Source organism: Danio rerio, chromosome 23 (assembly GCF_052040795.2).
Source record: "Danio rerio strain M-AB ecotype USA chromosome 23, GRCz13ab, whole genome shotgun sequence".
NCBI lineage: Eukaryota > Metazoa > Chordata > Actinopteri > Cypriniformes > Danionidae > Danio > Danio rerio.
The window spans coordinates 942,501-960,000 of record NC_141043.1 but is presented as its reverse complement, the minus strand read 5'-3'; the positions used below and the strand labels follow the sequence as shown (position 1 = coordinate 960,000).

Here is a 17,500-nt window from a genome sequence, read left to right as displayed (position 1 = left end):
ATTTGTGCAATAATTCCAAAATGAATGTTGAATAATTATAAATTATTAATGATAATAATGATGATGATGATGATGATGACAATAATACTAACAATGAATTACATTTCTCATCATCATGCTGCCTTGAATGTGCTTTAATGTAAGTTATCTGCTGTATAAAGTCCTGCTGTTACTTTATGAAAAATAAATCAATGGTTTGCATCAAACACAAATGAAGCATTGCAGTTAGAAATATTTATTTTGTACTATTGTTTTTATATGCATGTCAATTTAATAAATAATAGTTCTGCTACAAAACAAACTAAATAATATAATAAACCATTCAATTCAATGCTGAAAGCTGCAAAGCAGTCATCAGTAATTAAATAGAGAAATAATATACACCTCAAGAAAGAACGGACAAAAGAAAGGAAGAAAAGTCTTACTTTTAAAAGTTTTGGTTTCGGTTCGTGGCGTTTTAATGCTCGGCCTCGTTACGCGCTGAATTACATTTTTCTGTGTTTGCGGAAAAGCATGCGAGTCAGCCGGCACAATATGAGGGGGGCAGAGCAGGATTCTCCCGATGACCACCGGCGCAATACTGTTCTCTGTTATAACCCGAATCAGTTTAAACTCGTTTTAAACTAAAGGCGAGCTTCTTTGGCGATGGTGTTTTAGCGGACATTTGCGCTGTAGCAGCCTGACCTCACAAGGAAACGTATGAATAAGTTACGAATTGCCGTGAGATTGTGTTGGCTGAACACGCAGAGCATGCAGCGCATCGAGAGTCAGTGTACTTTTCACTCTTCAGCCTTTGCATTCCCCGCGGTCACAAAAGCTCCCGCCCTGTCATCTGACAGCAGAAAGCCTTCAGTGATTGACAGCTAATATGAACCAATATAGCGGCAGGGAAGACCGATTTTTACCACGTTTTTAGGAAAAAACCAAAACAGGTCGCACTACAACTATTATATGCAGTCGCACGAATGCTCCCAATATATATTATGAGGTTGCATAGCTTAAATTTCGGGCGCATATGCGACCAAAATGGTCGCAATTTCGAGCCCTGTGTATTTATGTATGTATTATATCGTCTTTGGGTCAAATTACAGACAACGAATGAGCGCTTGTGTGAGGTGTGTGTAATGCAGTGTGTATGGTGGTCAGGACAGTAAATCTGCCATGATTCTCTCTTCCGACTGCCGTTATGCTAAATAGTATCTCGCACTATTGTTTTCCTCTTTCTGAAAGTCTTGATCACACCATCCTGGAGTTTTTCTCTCATTATTTCAGCTGATACGAATGTAAACTGTGGGAATAGAAATTAATATTATCTATATACAACTGAAAAGTTGTTTTCAGGGTGTGACAGACCTTAAAATGTCTTGGTTTTCTGAGCCCTGAATGTTTGGATTAATGAGATAAACTGGGAGGGTTTACGGAGCTACAATAGTCCTCGCCTGTGACTCCCCTATATTTCACTCTCTAAACATTTCTCTTGTTTGTTTTAAATTGAGAAGCGTGACGTTTTTGCATCAAGAAGTGCCGTCTAAACTGCTTATTTAAAATGAACTGGAAAGACACAATTCTTAGGTTTTTTTGGGACAATTTAATTGTTTGATGTTCAACCCACTTAAATCTGTAGAAACGTATAAGCGAACTTAATTTCTTTATGTTGCCCAACACAAATTGATTACGTCAAGTTTTACAGTGGGTCTTCTGGATTTTAGGGTTTTCCTGATCAAGTCCAATCACAGAGCAAAATGAAGGATGTAAGTTTTGACCCTGAGGAGGCAGAAGTCCACGATCAGGACTACAGATCTGATGCAGATGCGCTCCAGAAACCCAGCAACATTGTGATGCTGAGAATGCTTCCTCTGAACGCAACGGTGAACGAGGTTTGACTTCTTTTCATTTACTGACATGAATACGACGGCCATTCTGTTGAAGGGCCCCTGTTATGCTGTCATTTCGTTTTGGAGGTCTTATATAATACAACCCCAAATCAGAAAAGGTTGGGCAAATAAAACAGAAAATAATGAGTTTTAAATTTACTTTTAATTTAATGTGCTCCTCATGATCTATATTGCTTGTTTTCACATGAACACGTATTCCAATTTTGGTTCCTGCAACACATTTCAAGAAAAGTTTATATCAGTAAAGCATTTCCCACTTTGTAATGTTGCCGTGCCTTTTCACAACATTTAAAGACGTTTTGGGGACTGAAGACAGCAAGTGATGAAGTGTTTCAGGTGCAATTTTGTCCCATTCTTCCTGCAAACAAGTCTTAAGGTGGGCAACAGTATGGGGTTTTCATTGTCACATTTTGCACCACACATTCTCTATTGGACACAGGTCGGGACTGCAGACAGGCCAGTCAAGTACCTGTACATCTTGTTGAAATATGCATGGGTGTCCCTGGAGAAGAAGGCAGCATACTGTGCTGCAGAATCTCTCTGTGCTTTCCAGCATTAATAGGGCATCACAGACGCCAAGGGCACTGACACCACCCCATACCATGACAGACCCTTGCTTTTGGAATTGTTGCTGGTAACAGTCTGGATGATCCTTTTCTTTTTTAGTCCGGAGCACACGGCGTCCATTTCTCCCAAAAAATACCTGAAATATGGATTAATCTGAGCACAGTACACATTCCCAATGTGTCTATCCCAGATGCCTCCGAGCCCAAAGAAGTCAACGGCACTTCTGGACACTGTTAACATAGGGCTTCCTTTTTGAACAGTATAGTTTTCACTGGCACTTGTGGATGTAACTTTGTATTGTGGTACTTGACAAAGGTTTGCCGCAGTATTCCCGAGCCCATGTGGTGATCTGGCTTATAGATAGGGATGTAACTGTATTGTACATACCGTGGTATTGCAATATCAATTTTTTTTTATATTACCGTAGCTGCATAACTCGATAAAAGATAGGTCTTCTGAGAAAAGTTTGCTCAGGCGAATGAAACAAATGGGAGAACCACAATTCCCATCTTTGCCGTCTGTTGTCGCTACAGATCCAGAAATGCAGAATAAAGGGTACTGCTAATAACGGCGAAGGAAAAGAGCTGGAAATGGACGAATCTAAAGCGGGTTTTAAATCAGACGTGTGGAAGTATTTCGGTTTCTCTCTGAGTAAGGAGAAAAGGTGACAGACAAAGAAAAAACGCTATGCAGGCACTGCCAGACTGTGGTGAAATACAAGTCGGGAATACGACTAACATGATGGGAATTCTTTTAGTTAAGCAGAACGCAGCACACTGCTCAGATTGATGTAGACGTTGACTTGTACCACAAATAGACCTCTAATTGATTGATCTGATCTCTGATTGGTCATATAGATCTACTTTGATTGGTCAGATGACTCTGCTCTACTCTGATTGGTTAAATAGGTCTACATTGATTGATGAAATGACTACTTTGCTATGATTGGTCAGATGACTCTACTACTCTTTTCTGATTGGTCATATGGATCTACATTGGTTAGAGCACTCTACTGTGATTGGTCTTTTGACTTTGCTCTGCTCTGATTGGTCAAATAGGTCTACATTGATTGATCAAATGACTGCTTTGCTATGATTGGTCAGATGACTCTACTACTCTTTTCTGATTGGTCATATGGATCTGCATTGGTTAGAGCACTCTACTGTGATTGGTCTTTTGACTTTGCTCTGCTCTGATTGGTCAAATAGGTCTACATTGATTGATCAAATGACTGCTTTGCTATGATTGGTCTGGCGACTCTGCTAGGATTGATCAGATGACTCTACTACTCTTTTCTGATTGGTCATATGGATCTACACTGGTTAGAGGACTCTACTGTGATTGGTCTTTTGACTTTGCTCTGCTCTGATTGGTCACAGGGATCAACTTTGACTGGTTAGATGACTCTACTATGCTCTGATTGGTCAAACGGTCCAGCATGTTATCATTTAGTCCTGAAGCACATTTCAAAAACCAATCTGAAAACAGCATAACAGGGGCATTTTGATCATGACAGCAGAAAACAAACAGAAACAGAAGTGCATGAATATTGACGTCATATACAGATATTTGCTGTAGATAACCGTTTGGTGTTTGCAGATTCGTGCTCGGCTGCAGGAGCAGGGGATCCAGCCTAGAGAAGTTCGTCTGATGAGGAACAAATCTTCAGGTATGCTTTCTCTATCAGGGGATCTCCTTTATACCCCAGAATTACTCCAAATCTCTCCTATAACAAGCCTTTCCGCACTCTCGCTGTTCCAGTACAGTCTCATTCTCACTTTCCTCCTGCTGTATTGAGTTGAGTGTAGGGGCTGTTTGTTCTGGTGCTTCTTTAATCCGCTGCACATGTTTTTTTCTAATGCCACCACCCTCTTTATTTACGTGTGCATTGGCAATTTCTTACCATACTCCTTGTCAGAGTCATCTTAAGCAACAACTGTGATACAGACACACACATGATGCATTCACACAAGCATGGGAATTATAGAAATGCACTCAAGCACACCTACGCCCCAGTGCCAAGCCCGCATCCCTCATCACACTTCTATTGCTCTTGACATGTGAAGATCTTGCATTGTGTTATGCTGTGTTCACACCAGACGCGGAACGCGCGGATAAATCGCGATATTCGCGCGTAAATAGCCGCGTGAACATTTGAGTCTACTCGCTTCATTCGCGTGTCAAATTCACTTCAGAACAGACGCGGATTCGCGTGATGGGCGGGGCTTCTGTCTGCCCGAAGACTCTAGCTTCATAGATAAATGCTAACATGGATTTTATGAAGAAAATAACAGTGTTAATGTGCTTTATGAAGACTGAAAAACAGCGTTGATACGTTTAGGGTCGTGTCTGAGTCCACTACATGCTTTCAGAGGTGCATCCAGCTCTGTGAGCTCATCAACTAATCCTGAAACTGAACCTGGATGACGGAGGCTTTCAGCGGTGCTTCTGACTGAGCCAAGCCCAGATTGATGACTTGTCGGTGTCGCCTGGAGGATTTCCCCTGGGACACCATCAACAGGTTCTACGTCACAATCACGCCCCCACAAGAGCAAGCTTCTGATTGGTTAACGCGGCGCGAATTTCCGCTGAAGTTCAGATTTTCAAAATCAAGAGATTCGCGCAAAACGCTCCTTAAGCGCGTCAAACGCGCAAAACGCTCAATTCGCCATTCGCGCAATTTGCGTCATTCGCGCTGCGCCAATCGCGCGTATCGCGCCGCAGGATGTCTATTCGCACGTTTGCATTGACTTAACATGTAAATCACTCGTGCTTGACGCACGTTCCGCGTCTGATGTGAACGCAGCATAAGTATTCAGCAATAGCTGTGTTGAGAAGATGAGTGTCGCTGATCATTACGTGAGCAATTTTTAAAATGTATTACTGTTTTTTATTGTATCTTCAGCTAAAAGGGCGGACAAAATAATGGGAACACTTTAAAAAGTGCCACATTAGGCGCTGTTTGTGACTGATATTAATTTTCATCAGTCAAAACTGAAGTGGACATGAAAAGGGATTTAACGATCTGAGATTTTCACAGCAGGATAATCTTCTCAGAATATATATTATGGTTTCATGGTATATATTAAAAGGCACCTAATATGCAAAAATAGCTTTTCTAAGGGGTTTATAAACTAACGGGTTGTGTGTCAGCAGTGTGAATATCTCCAGCCTCTAAGGGTCAAAATTAATTAATTGCATTGTTATAAACAGTCTGCAGAAACACTTTGACATTCTCCCTTTGTACGTGTCATCAGAGGGGGAAAGCCCCGCCCACTAGTGACCATCTCTCCCTCATTAGCATAAACAGCCCTGAGTAAGAAGCAGCCGTATATTAGCCATTAGAGTGTTTGAATCTGCCACTATGCTGACACACAGAGCAGACATCAGCCCCACCCTTCCACAGACAACATTTTAAGCTTATTTTTAGAAACATGGTCCATGACAAAGATTTAGGGTGCTTTCACATCTGTAGTTCGCTTCATTTGGTACGGACCAAGGCCAATAAATGATACTTTGTTGCATTTTCTGCCGTCTTTGGTCGTTTTCACACCACACTGCTAGCGTTGGTCCGAACCAGTTGAAACGAACCAAAATGCAGTCATCTGACCAAATCCACATCTCTCATTGGCCAGATGTTGTTGAACGTATCTCCTAAACTGCTTATTGATTGGTCAGAATTCACATGCGGGAAAATGCCAATGAACTCCCGCACAAAAACAAAACCTGCAGACACAAAATGTCCTTTTTACTCTGGAGGGACGACTGCGCTGCTGATTGTGCGCCTGCTTTAGACAAACTTCAATTTCGAGAATGAAGCGCGGCTGGAAAACTGGGTTTTAATGCGTCGCTCGTCACTTCAGGAGGAGACATGAATTAATTTAGCTAAACTGCGACATGCTCATCTTGCGAAAATATTACCAACAACCCATCAGGTAATGTTTTCCCCTCTCTCTCTCTCTGTTGGTAAAGCATGTCTACAAATATTTTTCCTCCATATCCCATAATGCACAGCGCATCGGCCTACGGCAGCTGAATTAGTCCAAAAGGCGCAGCACTTTTTGTGGGTGGACCTGTTTTAGTACGGATCATATTCTCACCACAAACGAAACGCTCCAGGGTTCGTTTGAAAGCGTACCCAGACCACCTCTTCAAGCAGGTCTCGGTACTCTTATTTGGTCCGCTTTTGGTGCGCACTCGAGTACGATTGCTGCATTCCCACCTACCAAAAAGGAAAACGAACTCTAGTGCGATTCAATCCAACTAAATAAGGCAGGTGTGATAGCACCCTAACTCTGTTTAATAAATTATAATCCACGCTATATATTAGAAACAAATAAATACGTAAAAGCACATCTGCATAGACCCACGTGCCTTTTGCATAGTTTTTTTACGTGGGAAATACTTTTTGTTTTGCTTTACGGTTGTTGTTAAAGTTTTAAAACTGTATGCATGAACGTGCCTACTTAGTGTTATCATATTTCAATAAGAGTATCGCTCGCTCGCTAAGGCTACAGGATATGAGAACTTTTTGTAGATGCTAGGTGCCGTTGGTGAAGAATCGCTGATGTAATATTGTCATGATTTCGTGTGTTTGTCATGTTTCCACTTGTCACAGTGAATTTCCTTTGTGATTTAATGACTGGTGTGCTCAGCAGATGAACAGAAAGCTGCCTTTACAGTCTGCAGTGTGTGATTATTACAGCTATAGCTCATTCTCTCTCTCTCTTTCTCTGTATCTGTGGATATTATGAGCACTAACCCCTCACTGCGTTGTTGTTGTTGTTGTTGTTCTGTCATTGTGGCCGGCGATGGCTGTTTCTCCAGGTCAGAGCAGAGGATTCGCCTTCGTCGAGTTTAATCACTTGCAGGAGGCCAGCCGCTGGATGGAGACCAACCAGGTCACTTCACACTGCACACACACACACACACACACACACACACACATATGCTACAAGTCATCAGGTGTATGGAGATGTAGGCTCTTAAAGTCCGCATGAACTGAAAGCTATGACTGTTTTTTTTCGTATTTTAAAGCAGTTTCTAGAGAACATGAATAATAAATGAGAAAACAGTGGGCGTGGCTTGTTTCTCTGCTGCAAGCTGATTGGATGTAGTAAAGTAGGCGTGTTGTTCAGAAAGATGGGGAAAAGTGTTTGAGGAGAGTGATTACAGCCTAACAGACTCCTCCTGCTCACCATTTCTGTCGTGGTTCTGACAGCTGAAGGGGCGGGGTTTGGTGTGTTAGCTCCACCCACTACCTCACACTGACCTAATCTGAGAATTTAACTGAACTCAAACAGGAAGTGCATTTGCAGATTTCAATATTCGATTACTGAGGCAAACTATTGTTTTGTTCGTAATGACATGCACAGATGAACTGTTCAGCACAGGACTAGCAATGTGAGCTCACAACAGCTCTATGGCTAGTTTTGATTTCATCTGTACTTTAAGGGCTGAATTCTCTTATGATTTTGCCATCTCTTGATTAATGAGGTCTGTTTGTTGCCATTCTTAAATGCGGTGTGTGTAGCAAAGCTGTGCTATTTGTTTTTTTTTGGAAATGTGTGTGTGTGTGTGTGTGTGTGTGTGTGTGTGTGTGTGTGTGTGTGTGTGTGTGTGTGTGTGTGTGTGTGTGTGTGTGTGCGCGCTATTATCTTTCTATTTCAGCCGGAGTGTCTTGTCTTGGCAGCTGCGAGCCGCTAGTGTGAGGCCTGGCCTATATTTCTCCAGTCTCTCTAGTTAAATCCATGTCTTGGAAATTCATCTCTAAAGGGCCTCAAATCTCATGAGAATACAGTCAGCGCTCCTCTAATGTGTCTTTTAATTAGATGATTAAATCATAGCAGATGAGGCCGTGGATGTGTTTCTGAATGTCATGGAAAACCTCATGGTGTTTTCACGTGGCAATAAAAAGTTTTGGATGAACAAATAAACGTTATTGTTGAAAGTAGTGCATTACATTATAGAGTTACTCCCCATTAAAGTGACTAGTTGTCTCTCAGAAATGATAAATATTTTAAAACAGGCACTATCCTTATAAATAAACTGCACAGCTGCAATCTAAACAACTACATTCCTAACTAAAATAGCCTCAAAAGTTCATTGTGTTGTCCAAGAACAGGAATATTGGTCAAACTGTAGAGCGTCCTCTGCTTGTATGTGAGCGGAGTAATACACAAAGGTGAAGAGGCCTTTGTGTGCTGTTACTGGCAAAATATTTCACGGCTATCAGCCAATCAGATTATACATATATTTAAAAATTATATATATATATATATATATATATATATATATATATATATATATATATATATATATATACAGGGCTTTACATTAACACCCGCCAAATGCTAGTGGCTAGTGGAGGTAGACAGACACCTCCACTAGCCACTTTGGCTGGTTGAAAATTATTTTTAAATTGTAGTTTTCCTAAAAGCAGGGTTCGACAATAAAAGGATGGTCCAATATGCGCGCAAATGTGATCTAAGAATAGAGAAGTAAAATAATTGTGATTACGCAAGCAGAAGAAAGCAAATGAATACCGAATGAGAGGATGATGATCACTCGCGCTAACAGCTGATGTAATTCCCGTATCGTGAAGCAATGTTCTGAAAAACGCAACTGTCATCGGTTTTTTTTCAAATAAGCTAGACAAATAGTGATGAACATGCACCCGCAGTCCTGATGCTTTTAAGAGCTCAAAATGTGTGTTTTTGTAAGCTGCACTGGTTGCTTTCACTTTGAAGAGATTATTAAATGGTCTAAAGTTAACCGTGTGCATGTGATCATCCTTTCATTATCACACACTGTTTCACCTGCTTTCACTTGCTTACGGTTTTATTTGCTTTTATTTTTTTAAAATGGTTAAATTATTATTATTTCTATTTTAAAACGTTGCTTTAATGGGAGATTAGCTCTCCATTTATGTGCAGTTAACTGGTGATGCGAGAGTTCTTTAGCCACGACAGATTACTGTGCATATTTTTGATACATGACAATAGTTATTTTTTAAAAGTCAATTGCTTTCTTTCTTTTTTAAGAAATGTTTTGTTAAATAAAAAGTATAGTATACAGCTAAACTTTGCTTGTTTTGACACATTAAAAATTTGTGTCTATGAAATAATTATTGTTTCGTGTGGTTATAGAGATAAATTTGGTACATCGTTAATTTTGAGCTCTAAAAAAAGTCATGTGAAATAAAAACTAATTGCAATATAACACTATAAAACCCTGACCCATTTGCTCACGCTCATTGAGCAAACTCGTACTCGACACACAAAATGTGAAATGATTTAGGACGTATGTGGACAACACAAAATTTAAATCAAGTCATTTTAGCATGTCAACGTCAAATTTATGCATATAAAATGTATTTTTCCAGCAACAAAATTGTGGCTAGTGAAAATGCAGAGTGGCTAGTAACATTGGAAAACTACTAGCCACAGTGGCCGGTGATTAAAAAAGTTAATGTAATGCCCTGTATATATATGTGTATATATATGTATATATATATACAACGCAAAGACCGGTTCAAAGCTCCTGAATTGTTTACTACTGTGTATTTGAACCTTTTCTTCAGTAAAGGAACCTGACAGGACTAAAAAAAACAAAACAAAAAAACAACCAAAAAACCTGCTGCTGCTTTGAATCAGACTGACTTTCAACCCCACCGAGTCTCGCTAGATCCTCCTGTATAGACATGCGTCAGTTATAAAACACCCGCAAGACGTTAATTTGGACAACTATGCAGATAGTTTGTGAATCAATGGAATTGGTGCAAAAGCAATCGGTTGCACGTCAGAGGATATCTAGGTGTAAATATTTTATTCCTCCAAGCTCAGGTCAGGTCGTTTTAAGTCTCCCAACTAGTTAAAATCAAGTAATCGGATAGTTCTAGTTAAATATTAAAGAAGAAAGTCCTGTTAAAGTGATAATTCACTCAAAACTGAGAATTTACTCACTATTTCTCGCTCACAAGTGGTTGCAAACATTTATAAGTTTCTTTCTTCTGTTTGAAACACAAATGGAGATATTTTGAAGTATGCTGAAAACCGGTAACCATTGACTTTCATAGTAGTTGTATTTTTACTATGGAAGTCAATAGGTATTCAGTTTACTTCTGAAAATATCTTTCGTCTTTTGATAACAGGAAAAAAAGAACTTTTAATAAGAAAAAGTGAGCAAATTCTCATTTTTGCTTGAACTATCCCTTTTAATGTAGTACAAGTTTGGGATGCAAGGATTATAGATTTTGGTTGTGCGATTATAGTCTGAGGAATAATCACAGTTATCATGATTATTATGCATTCATTAATTTCAAAACACTGCTAGTTTAGAAAAATCACATGAAAATTCTGTATATTTTAAAGTGTTGTTTATTGCTGCTCAGTAACCAAAAAATATGACACAAAACAATAATAAAAAAACAAACAATAGTCCATTTCTCTTTGGACTTAAAAATAAGTGAAAAAGTTTTTTTCATTTAAACATAAGCAGTAGTTTTACACTGAAAATAAATGCCAATTAATAAAATTTAAATAAAGTAAATAAAAATGTAATAATTTTAAATAAATAAAATAAAAATAATTACAATAAATAAATTAATAAAATTTAAATAAATTAAAAATAAATATAAATATGTAAATAAAATATTGTAAATAAATAAATTTAAAATATTTATTTTTAAATAAATTTAAATTAATAAATACAATTAAAATAAATAAATTCAAATAAACAAATACAATTAAAAATCAATAGATAAATGAATAAATATTAAATTAGTAAGTTACATAATAGCTAGGAATTTCCCTTTTACAGTGAAGAAATGTATTCAAAGGCTGCTGAACCTTTTGATCAACTACATAACAAAATTGTTTGGTTTTTTTAATTTTGTATTTTTAATTTTGCATTTTGTCTCTCAGTGTAGGGTGTTCGCTGCATTATTTTTAAAACTATATATATATATATATATATAACTATAAATATGCAAGCCACCGCCTCCATTGAAAATAACAAACTTGCCAAATCGGTTAATCGTTGCATCCCCAAGTATAAATACAACTCAGATCATCGGGATTGATTTATTTTCACGCACTGAGGATCTGAAGGCTATTTTTGTCTCTATATTTCATGCGTCATGTGTTGGATGTGTGAATATGTGCTTCTGTCTGGGTGTTTTGCTATATACTGTGGCCCAATATGAGTGGGCAGGACGCTTTTGGTTCCCCTGAATGGGGGAGGTTGAGGCTTCTGGCCGGATTATTTTTTTTTTGTCCGAAAACCCTCTCAACAACGCACATCTTTCTGAGTCCTCAAGCGGATGGTGATATCTGTCCTCCTTCTCTCTTTTATCCAGTCTTCTCGTCCGCTCTTTTGTGAGATGAGCTCCTGAAGTGTGCCAAATTCATCCTGAAAGTGAAATTTACTGCTGTCTTCTTTTGTCTTCCTCTGTGTCTTGTTTTCAGAAAGTGCTCACTATACTGGGACAGCGGGTTTCTATGCACTACAGCGACCCAAAGCCACGCGCTAATGAAGACTGGCTCTGCAATAAAGTAACTTCCTTCATGTTGTTTAATGATGAGTGTGCTTTTAAAGGAGTGCTGCACGATACAGGAACACAAAATACGCCATATTTCTTACCGCGTTCTAGAAAAATGCTGTTTTATTTGTGTAATGATATTAAAGTTAAACCGGTAAGATATATTCTGTGGTTTTAATAACTATGTGGAGGGTCAAACATTTAGTCTTTAAAGCACCATGGATGAGTGTTATCCTGATATGCAGATCTTCTGACTCGAATTGGCTGATTCCTCTCTGTTTTCGACTCCACCCATTAGTGTTTATTTGCTGCTTTGTGTTCAGCTTCCAGCCAATAGCAGAATAGCAGCTACTGGGGAGGTGGAGCTAAGCATAAAGCCTCATCTCATTGGTCAAACTTGCATAAACATCAAATGCATACATTAAATTTTATTAATGACATGTCTGGGACATGATGTATTGCGTGTACTATTATCATGATAACTATAATCCTGTGATATATTGTGCAGCCCTACTTTAAAACGCTGATGTAGTTCATATGAAATTGAAGGACTAACTGGTGTGAAGTCATTGCAAACTAAATCATTCCAAAATGAATGGTCTGAGTTTGAAATTAAGGCTGCATTTGTAGTGCATGGTTCAGGTGACCCAAATCTGATGTATTTTTTATTTATTATTTATTTATTAGATTTTTTATAGGCCTTGTTCATATGAGGAAATTTATTGGATATAAATTGTATACCTGTTTGGGTAGGGGTAGATGCTGATAAAATACAATTAATTGGTAATTTAATCAATTATATGAATAAAACTCTGTGTATTTACTGTTTTTACATTACTGTGAGGGTCGGGTTTAGGTTTGAGGTGGGGGAAGACATTCATAAAGTACAATAATTATTTAGTAAACAGTATAAATAATTCTCATTAACTTCCGGCTGCAACTTCATCCTTTCAAGCAACAACAGCACTGACTGGATATAGGAAGCAATCAGGTTCATCACTATTTTAGGGTCTCCCGACACACAGTGCGTTTCTCTATTTGCATGCGTTGTTGAAATGAAGGTGTTTTCTCAATTTGCACGTGTTTTCTTTCGTGTCTGTTTAATTGAACAAGTGCGTCTGAGTGAATGTTTGTTTTGCTAAATCATCTGTTTCTTCTCCAGTGTGGAGTGCAGAACTTCAAACGAAGAGAAAAGTGCTTCAAATGCGGAGTTCCAAAGTCAGGTGTGAATGCAAACCAGTTGTTCAGCCCATCAATGAGACTACAGGATTTATTTACTTACTTGTGTAAATGTGTGCATATATATATATATATATATATATATATATATATTCATTCATTCATTTTCTTTTCGGCTTAGTCCCTTTTTTAATCTGGGGTCGCCACAGCGGAATGAACCGCCAACTTATCCAGCATATGTTTTATGCAGCGTATGCCCTTCTAGCTGCAACCCATCTCTGGGAAACATACTGTACATACACACTCATTCACATTTATACACTACGGACAATTTAGCCTACCCAATTCACCTGTACCGCATGTCTTTGAACTGTGGGGGAAACCAGAGCACCCGGAGGAAACCCATGTGAACGCAGGGAGAACATGCAAACTCCACACAGAAACGCCAACTGACCCAGCCAAGGCTTGAACTAGCGACCTTGTTGTAAGGCGACAGCACTACCTACTGCACCACCGGGTCGCCATATATATATATATATATATATATATATATATATATGTATATGTATATGTATATATATGTATATGTGTATATATATATATATATATATATATATATGTATATATATATATGTATATATATATATGTATATATATATATATATATATATATGTATATATATGTATATGTGTTTGTGTGTGTGTTGCTTTGTTTACGAAACAAGTGGTTCTAATTGGATTTGCATTGTAAACCTTAAATAGAAGTTAAAAGGTATCATTTTATAAATGTTTTATTGTTTGATAGCTACTATACTCCCAAAATCATTCCGCATTATTCCACACTTTTTTTTGTTGTTATTCTGCACAAAACACATTTATTTTTTTGATGCAAGTACATAATAGTTAAGGACACTTAATATAAAGTGGGACCAGAGTAAATGATGTGGTCATTATCATATATAAACTGTTCCTTTAAAGTAAATAAACTCTCTCGTGGCTCTTTTTCTCTTTGTATCTGCAGAGGCGGAGCTGAAACTGCCTCTGGTGCCAAAGATTTTACCTCTGTGTCAGCTGAAGGACTCAACTCAGGGTTTACTGCCTCTTCCAGCCATATTCCAGACAGCCACGTCCATCCTCAACTTAAGCTCCTCCCCCCAGCCCTCTGAGGCGGCCAATGACAGTAAGTCTTAAAGTCTGCATGAACTGTTTCGTATTGTAATTTAAGTTTCTAGAGAAACTGAATATTAAATGAGAAAGGCAGTGGGCGTGGCTTGTTTTCTCTACTGTGAGCTGATTGGATGTAGTAAAGTAGGCGTGTCATTCAGAAAGATGGAGGAAAGTGTTTGGGGAGAGTTATTACAGCCTAACAGACTCCTCCTGCTCACCGTTTCTGTTTGATGTCATACTGACAGCTTGAGGGGCGTGGTTAAGTATGTTAGCCCCACCCAATACCTCAGAAAGACCTAATCTGAGAATTAAACTGAACACAAGCAGTGCATGTTTAGATTTTAATTAAAGATTACAGCAGCAAACTATTGTTTTGTTCTTACTGACATGCACAGATGAACTGTTCACCACTAAACTAGCAATGTGAGCTCACAACATCACTATAGCTAGTTTTGATTTCATGCGTACTTTAAGCTTCATTCAGATAACACAGTTTGGTAACACTTTACTAGAAGGTACTGTCATGAAATCTTTATAATACGGACATGACACTGAATGTGAGGGAGATTGTATGCATGCTTATAACATCTGTTATTAAGTGTCATTCATCACCAAGACAACAAAACTTGTCATAAATCCGTCATAAACATGATCACCATCAGGGATTAGTCAGGGGAATTTGCTATTTGTCAAACACCGTTGACTGTTTTTCAGCGCTCATACTGAGGAATCTGGGACCCCACACCACACTCGAGGCCATTTTATCAGCTCTGGCTCCCTTCGCAACCCTCTCGCCCTCGAACGTTCGACTCATTAAAGACAAACAGACGCAGCTCAACCGAGGCTTCGCTTTCCTGCAGCTGACGACAATCGTGGTAAGAAATGGCTCATTCACTGTGGTGTGAACTAACAAATTACAAACACTCAAATGACGGTCATTGAGTAGCTTTCCTCATCTGTAATTTGCTAAGTAGTTTGTAATAAATGTGTACTTTTACTTCACCTCAAGTAGCTTTTTAGTGCTTTTACTTCACTATTTTCCTTCAAACTGCAGTTACTACTTAATTATTTTCTTGTCTATGGTGATTGGCTGAGTAGAAAATCTTGTGATGTCCGCCCAGTCAAATCACACAGAAAGTAAATCGCATCATACTGAACAACCTCAAGACGTGGCGCTTCATAAATCCAGCAAACATGCAAGAGGACGTAAAAGTGTCCAAGAGGATGTCTAAGGGTGTACTCACGCTAGCTACAGTTCTGTTGAACCATGCTGAAGCACGTTTGACAACCCCTAATACACTAATATTGCTGAAGGGGCGAATAATATTGACCTTAAAATGGCTTTAAAACTATTAAACACTGCTTTTATTCTAGCCCAAATAAAACCAATAAGACTTTCTCCAGAAGAAGAAACATTAGAGGAAATACTGTGAACAACTCCTCAATCTGTTCAATATCATTTGGGAAATATTTTAAAAAGTTTACAGGAGGGTGAATCATTCTGCCTTGATCTGTGTGTTTTAGGAGGCTTCACAGCTGCTGCAGATCCTCCAGGCCCTGCAGCCGCCGCTGTCTATTGATGGAAAGCTCATCTCTGTGGAGTTCGCCAAGGGCTCCAAACGGTACGAGTTTAAGCTTCTCAGATCCTGATCCTGACGTCACGGTTGTGTAACGGGAAAATATAGCAGAGCCACAGATGTGAGAGAAAGTTTAGAGAACACATTGAACTGTTGATGCTGTACAATTAAAGGCATGGTTCACCCAAAACTGAAGCTTCGGCCATCATTTACTCACTCTTCACTTGTTTTAAGGTTCTTTCTTCTGTTGAACACAGAAAAATGTATAAATTAGAGGCGCTGAAAACCATTTTATAGCCATTTATTTTATTGTTCTAATCAGACTTGATGCAGAAACACTTTGATTGACATTCTCCCTTTGTACGTGTCATCAGAGGGGGAAAGCCCCGCCCACTAGTCCCCATCTCTCCATCTCATTAGCATAAACAGCAGCCCTGAGTGAGAAGCAGCCGTCTGTCCATTAGCCGTTAGAGTGTTTGAGCTGCTGAAGATCATGTCAGCATAGACTAAGAGGATTATAGATGTGGAGTTTAAGATGAAGCTGGACATAGACTGACAGAAGCATCAACACACACTCACACTGAAGCACTCATGCACAGCACTCACAGCACTAATCCTGGTTACAGTCTGTCACTTTGGGGATGCACAGCCATCTGTAGCTCCGCCCTTTCCTGAAAAGAGCACAATCTCATTTGAATTTAAAGCGACAGTCACCAAAACTAGGATCAAAGCTTAAAAGCTGGAAGCCTGTAACCATTGACTTTCACACTGTTAGTTTTTTCTGCTATGTAAGTCAAGGGTTTTTCTGCATATCTTACTTACTGTTCAACAGAAGAAAGACCTGATAAAGGTTTGCAACCTCTTAAAAGAGAGAAAATAGTGATTCACTATAAAGCTATCCATTTAAGAGGTGACTTGAACATTTCTCTTGATTTGTGGTTTATAGTTGTGTCATAGTTTTATTTATTTTGTAAACCATTCATGACATTTCTTCCAAATGTATAATCAAAAGGCTGTTGTTTTGAGCTTTTTAAATATATTTTACATAAAATAACAATTGACAGTATGACACATTCTCAGACGAGATTATATTTATTTACTTTTTTTAACGAAACAATTGCAGCAACACCTGGAATCAACTGTCTTTCAATAACTTGATGAGTCTGTAACAGCACTTTGCAGCTCCCATCTTTGCAGAATTGTTGTGATTCAGTCACATTCAAAGCATTTTCCAGCATGAACCTCATTTTTAGGGTCATACCACAGCATCTCAATTGGATTCATGTCAGGACTCTGACTAGGCCACTCCAACATCTTAGTTTTTCTTCAGCAGTTCAGTGAGTTTAGTGGACCTGCTGGTGTTTTTTTTACTTTAGAAAAAATCTATATTAGAGTCTATCTATATTAAATGAGAGCATAATTACGTAATTTAACTAAATTTATTTTATTATTTATGATTTTATTAGTCTTTTTTTCTTTTAAAACTAAACAAAACAAACCTTCTAAATCACAATATTTTACTATAGTGCTCTCTGTTTGATCAGGCTGTGGATTAAAGCTAATAAAATTGTATA

At 38.4% G+C, this 17,500-nt stretch overlaps 1 protein-coding gene across 24 annotated transcripts in view; it reads left to right on the top strand.

Moving 5' to 3' along the window:
* The window catches only part of rbm10 (RNA binding motif protein 10), a 40,490-nt gene that overhangs the window by 2,879 nt on the left and 20,111 nt on the right, over positions 1 to 17,500 (top strand). For 15 of the 24 annotated variants that reach the window (XM_087306345.1, XM_087306346.1, XM_087306341.1 and 12 more), the window contains 8 exons: positions 1,710 to 1,877; positions 4,062 to 4,131; positions 7,290 to 7,363; positions 11,930 to 12,016; positions 13,166 to 13,226; positions 14,204 to 14,362; positions 15,064 to 15,224; positions 15,874 to 15,971. In XM_087306345.1, the coding sequence (XP_087162471.1) occupies positions 1,710 to 1,877; positions 4,062 to 4,131; positions 7,290 to 7,363; positions 11,930 to 12,016; positions 13,166 to 13,226; positions 14,204 to 14,362; positions 15,064 to 15,224; positions 15,874 to 15,971 (878 nt within the window). Of the gene's footprint in view, positions 1 to 1,709; positions 1,878 to 4,061; positions 4,132 to 7,289; positions 7,364 to 11,929; positions 12,017 to 13,165; positions 13,227 to 14,203; positions 14,363 to 15,063; positions 15,251 to 15,829; positions 15,972 to 17,500 lie in introns of all 24 variants that reach the window. The other 9 variants (XM_087306355.1, XM_087306353.1, XM_087306350.1 and 6 more) reach the window with 2 other exon arrangements.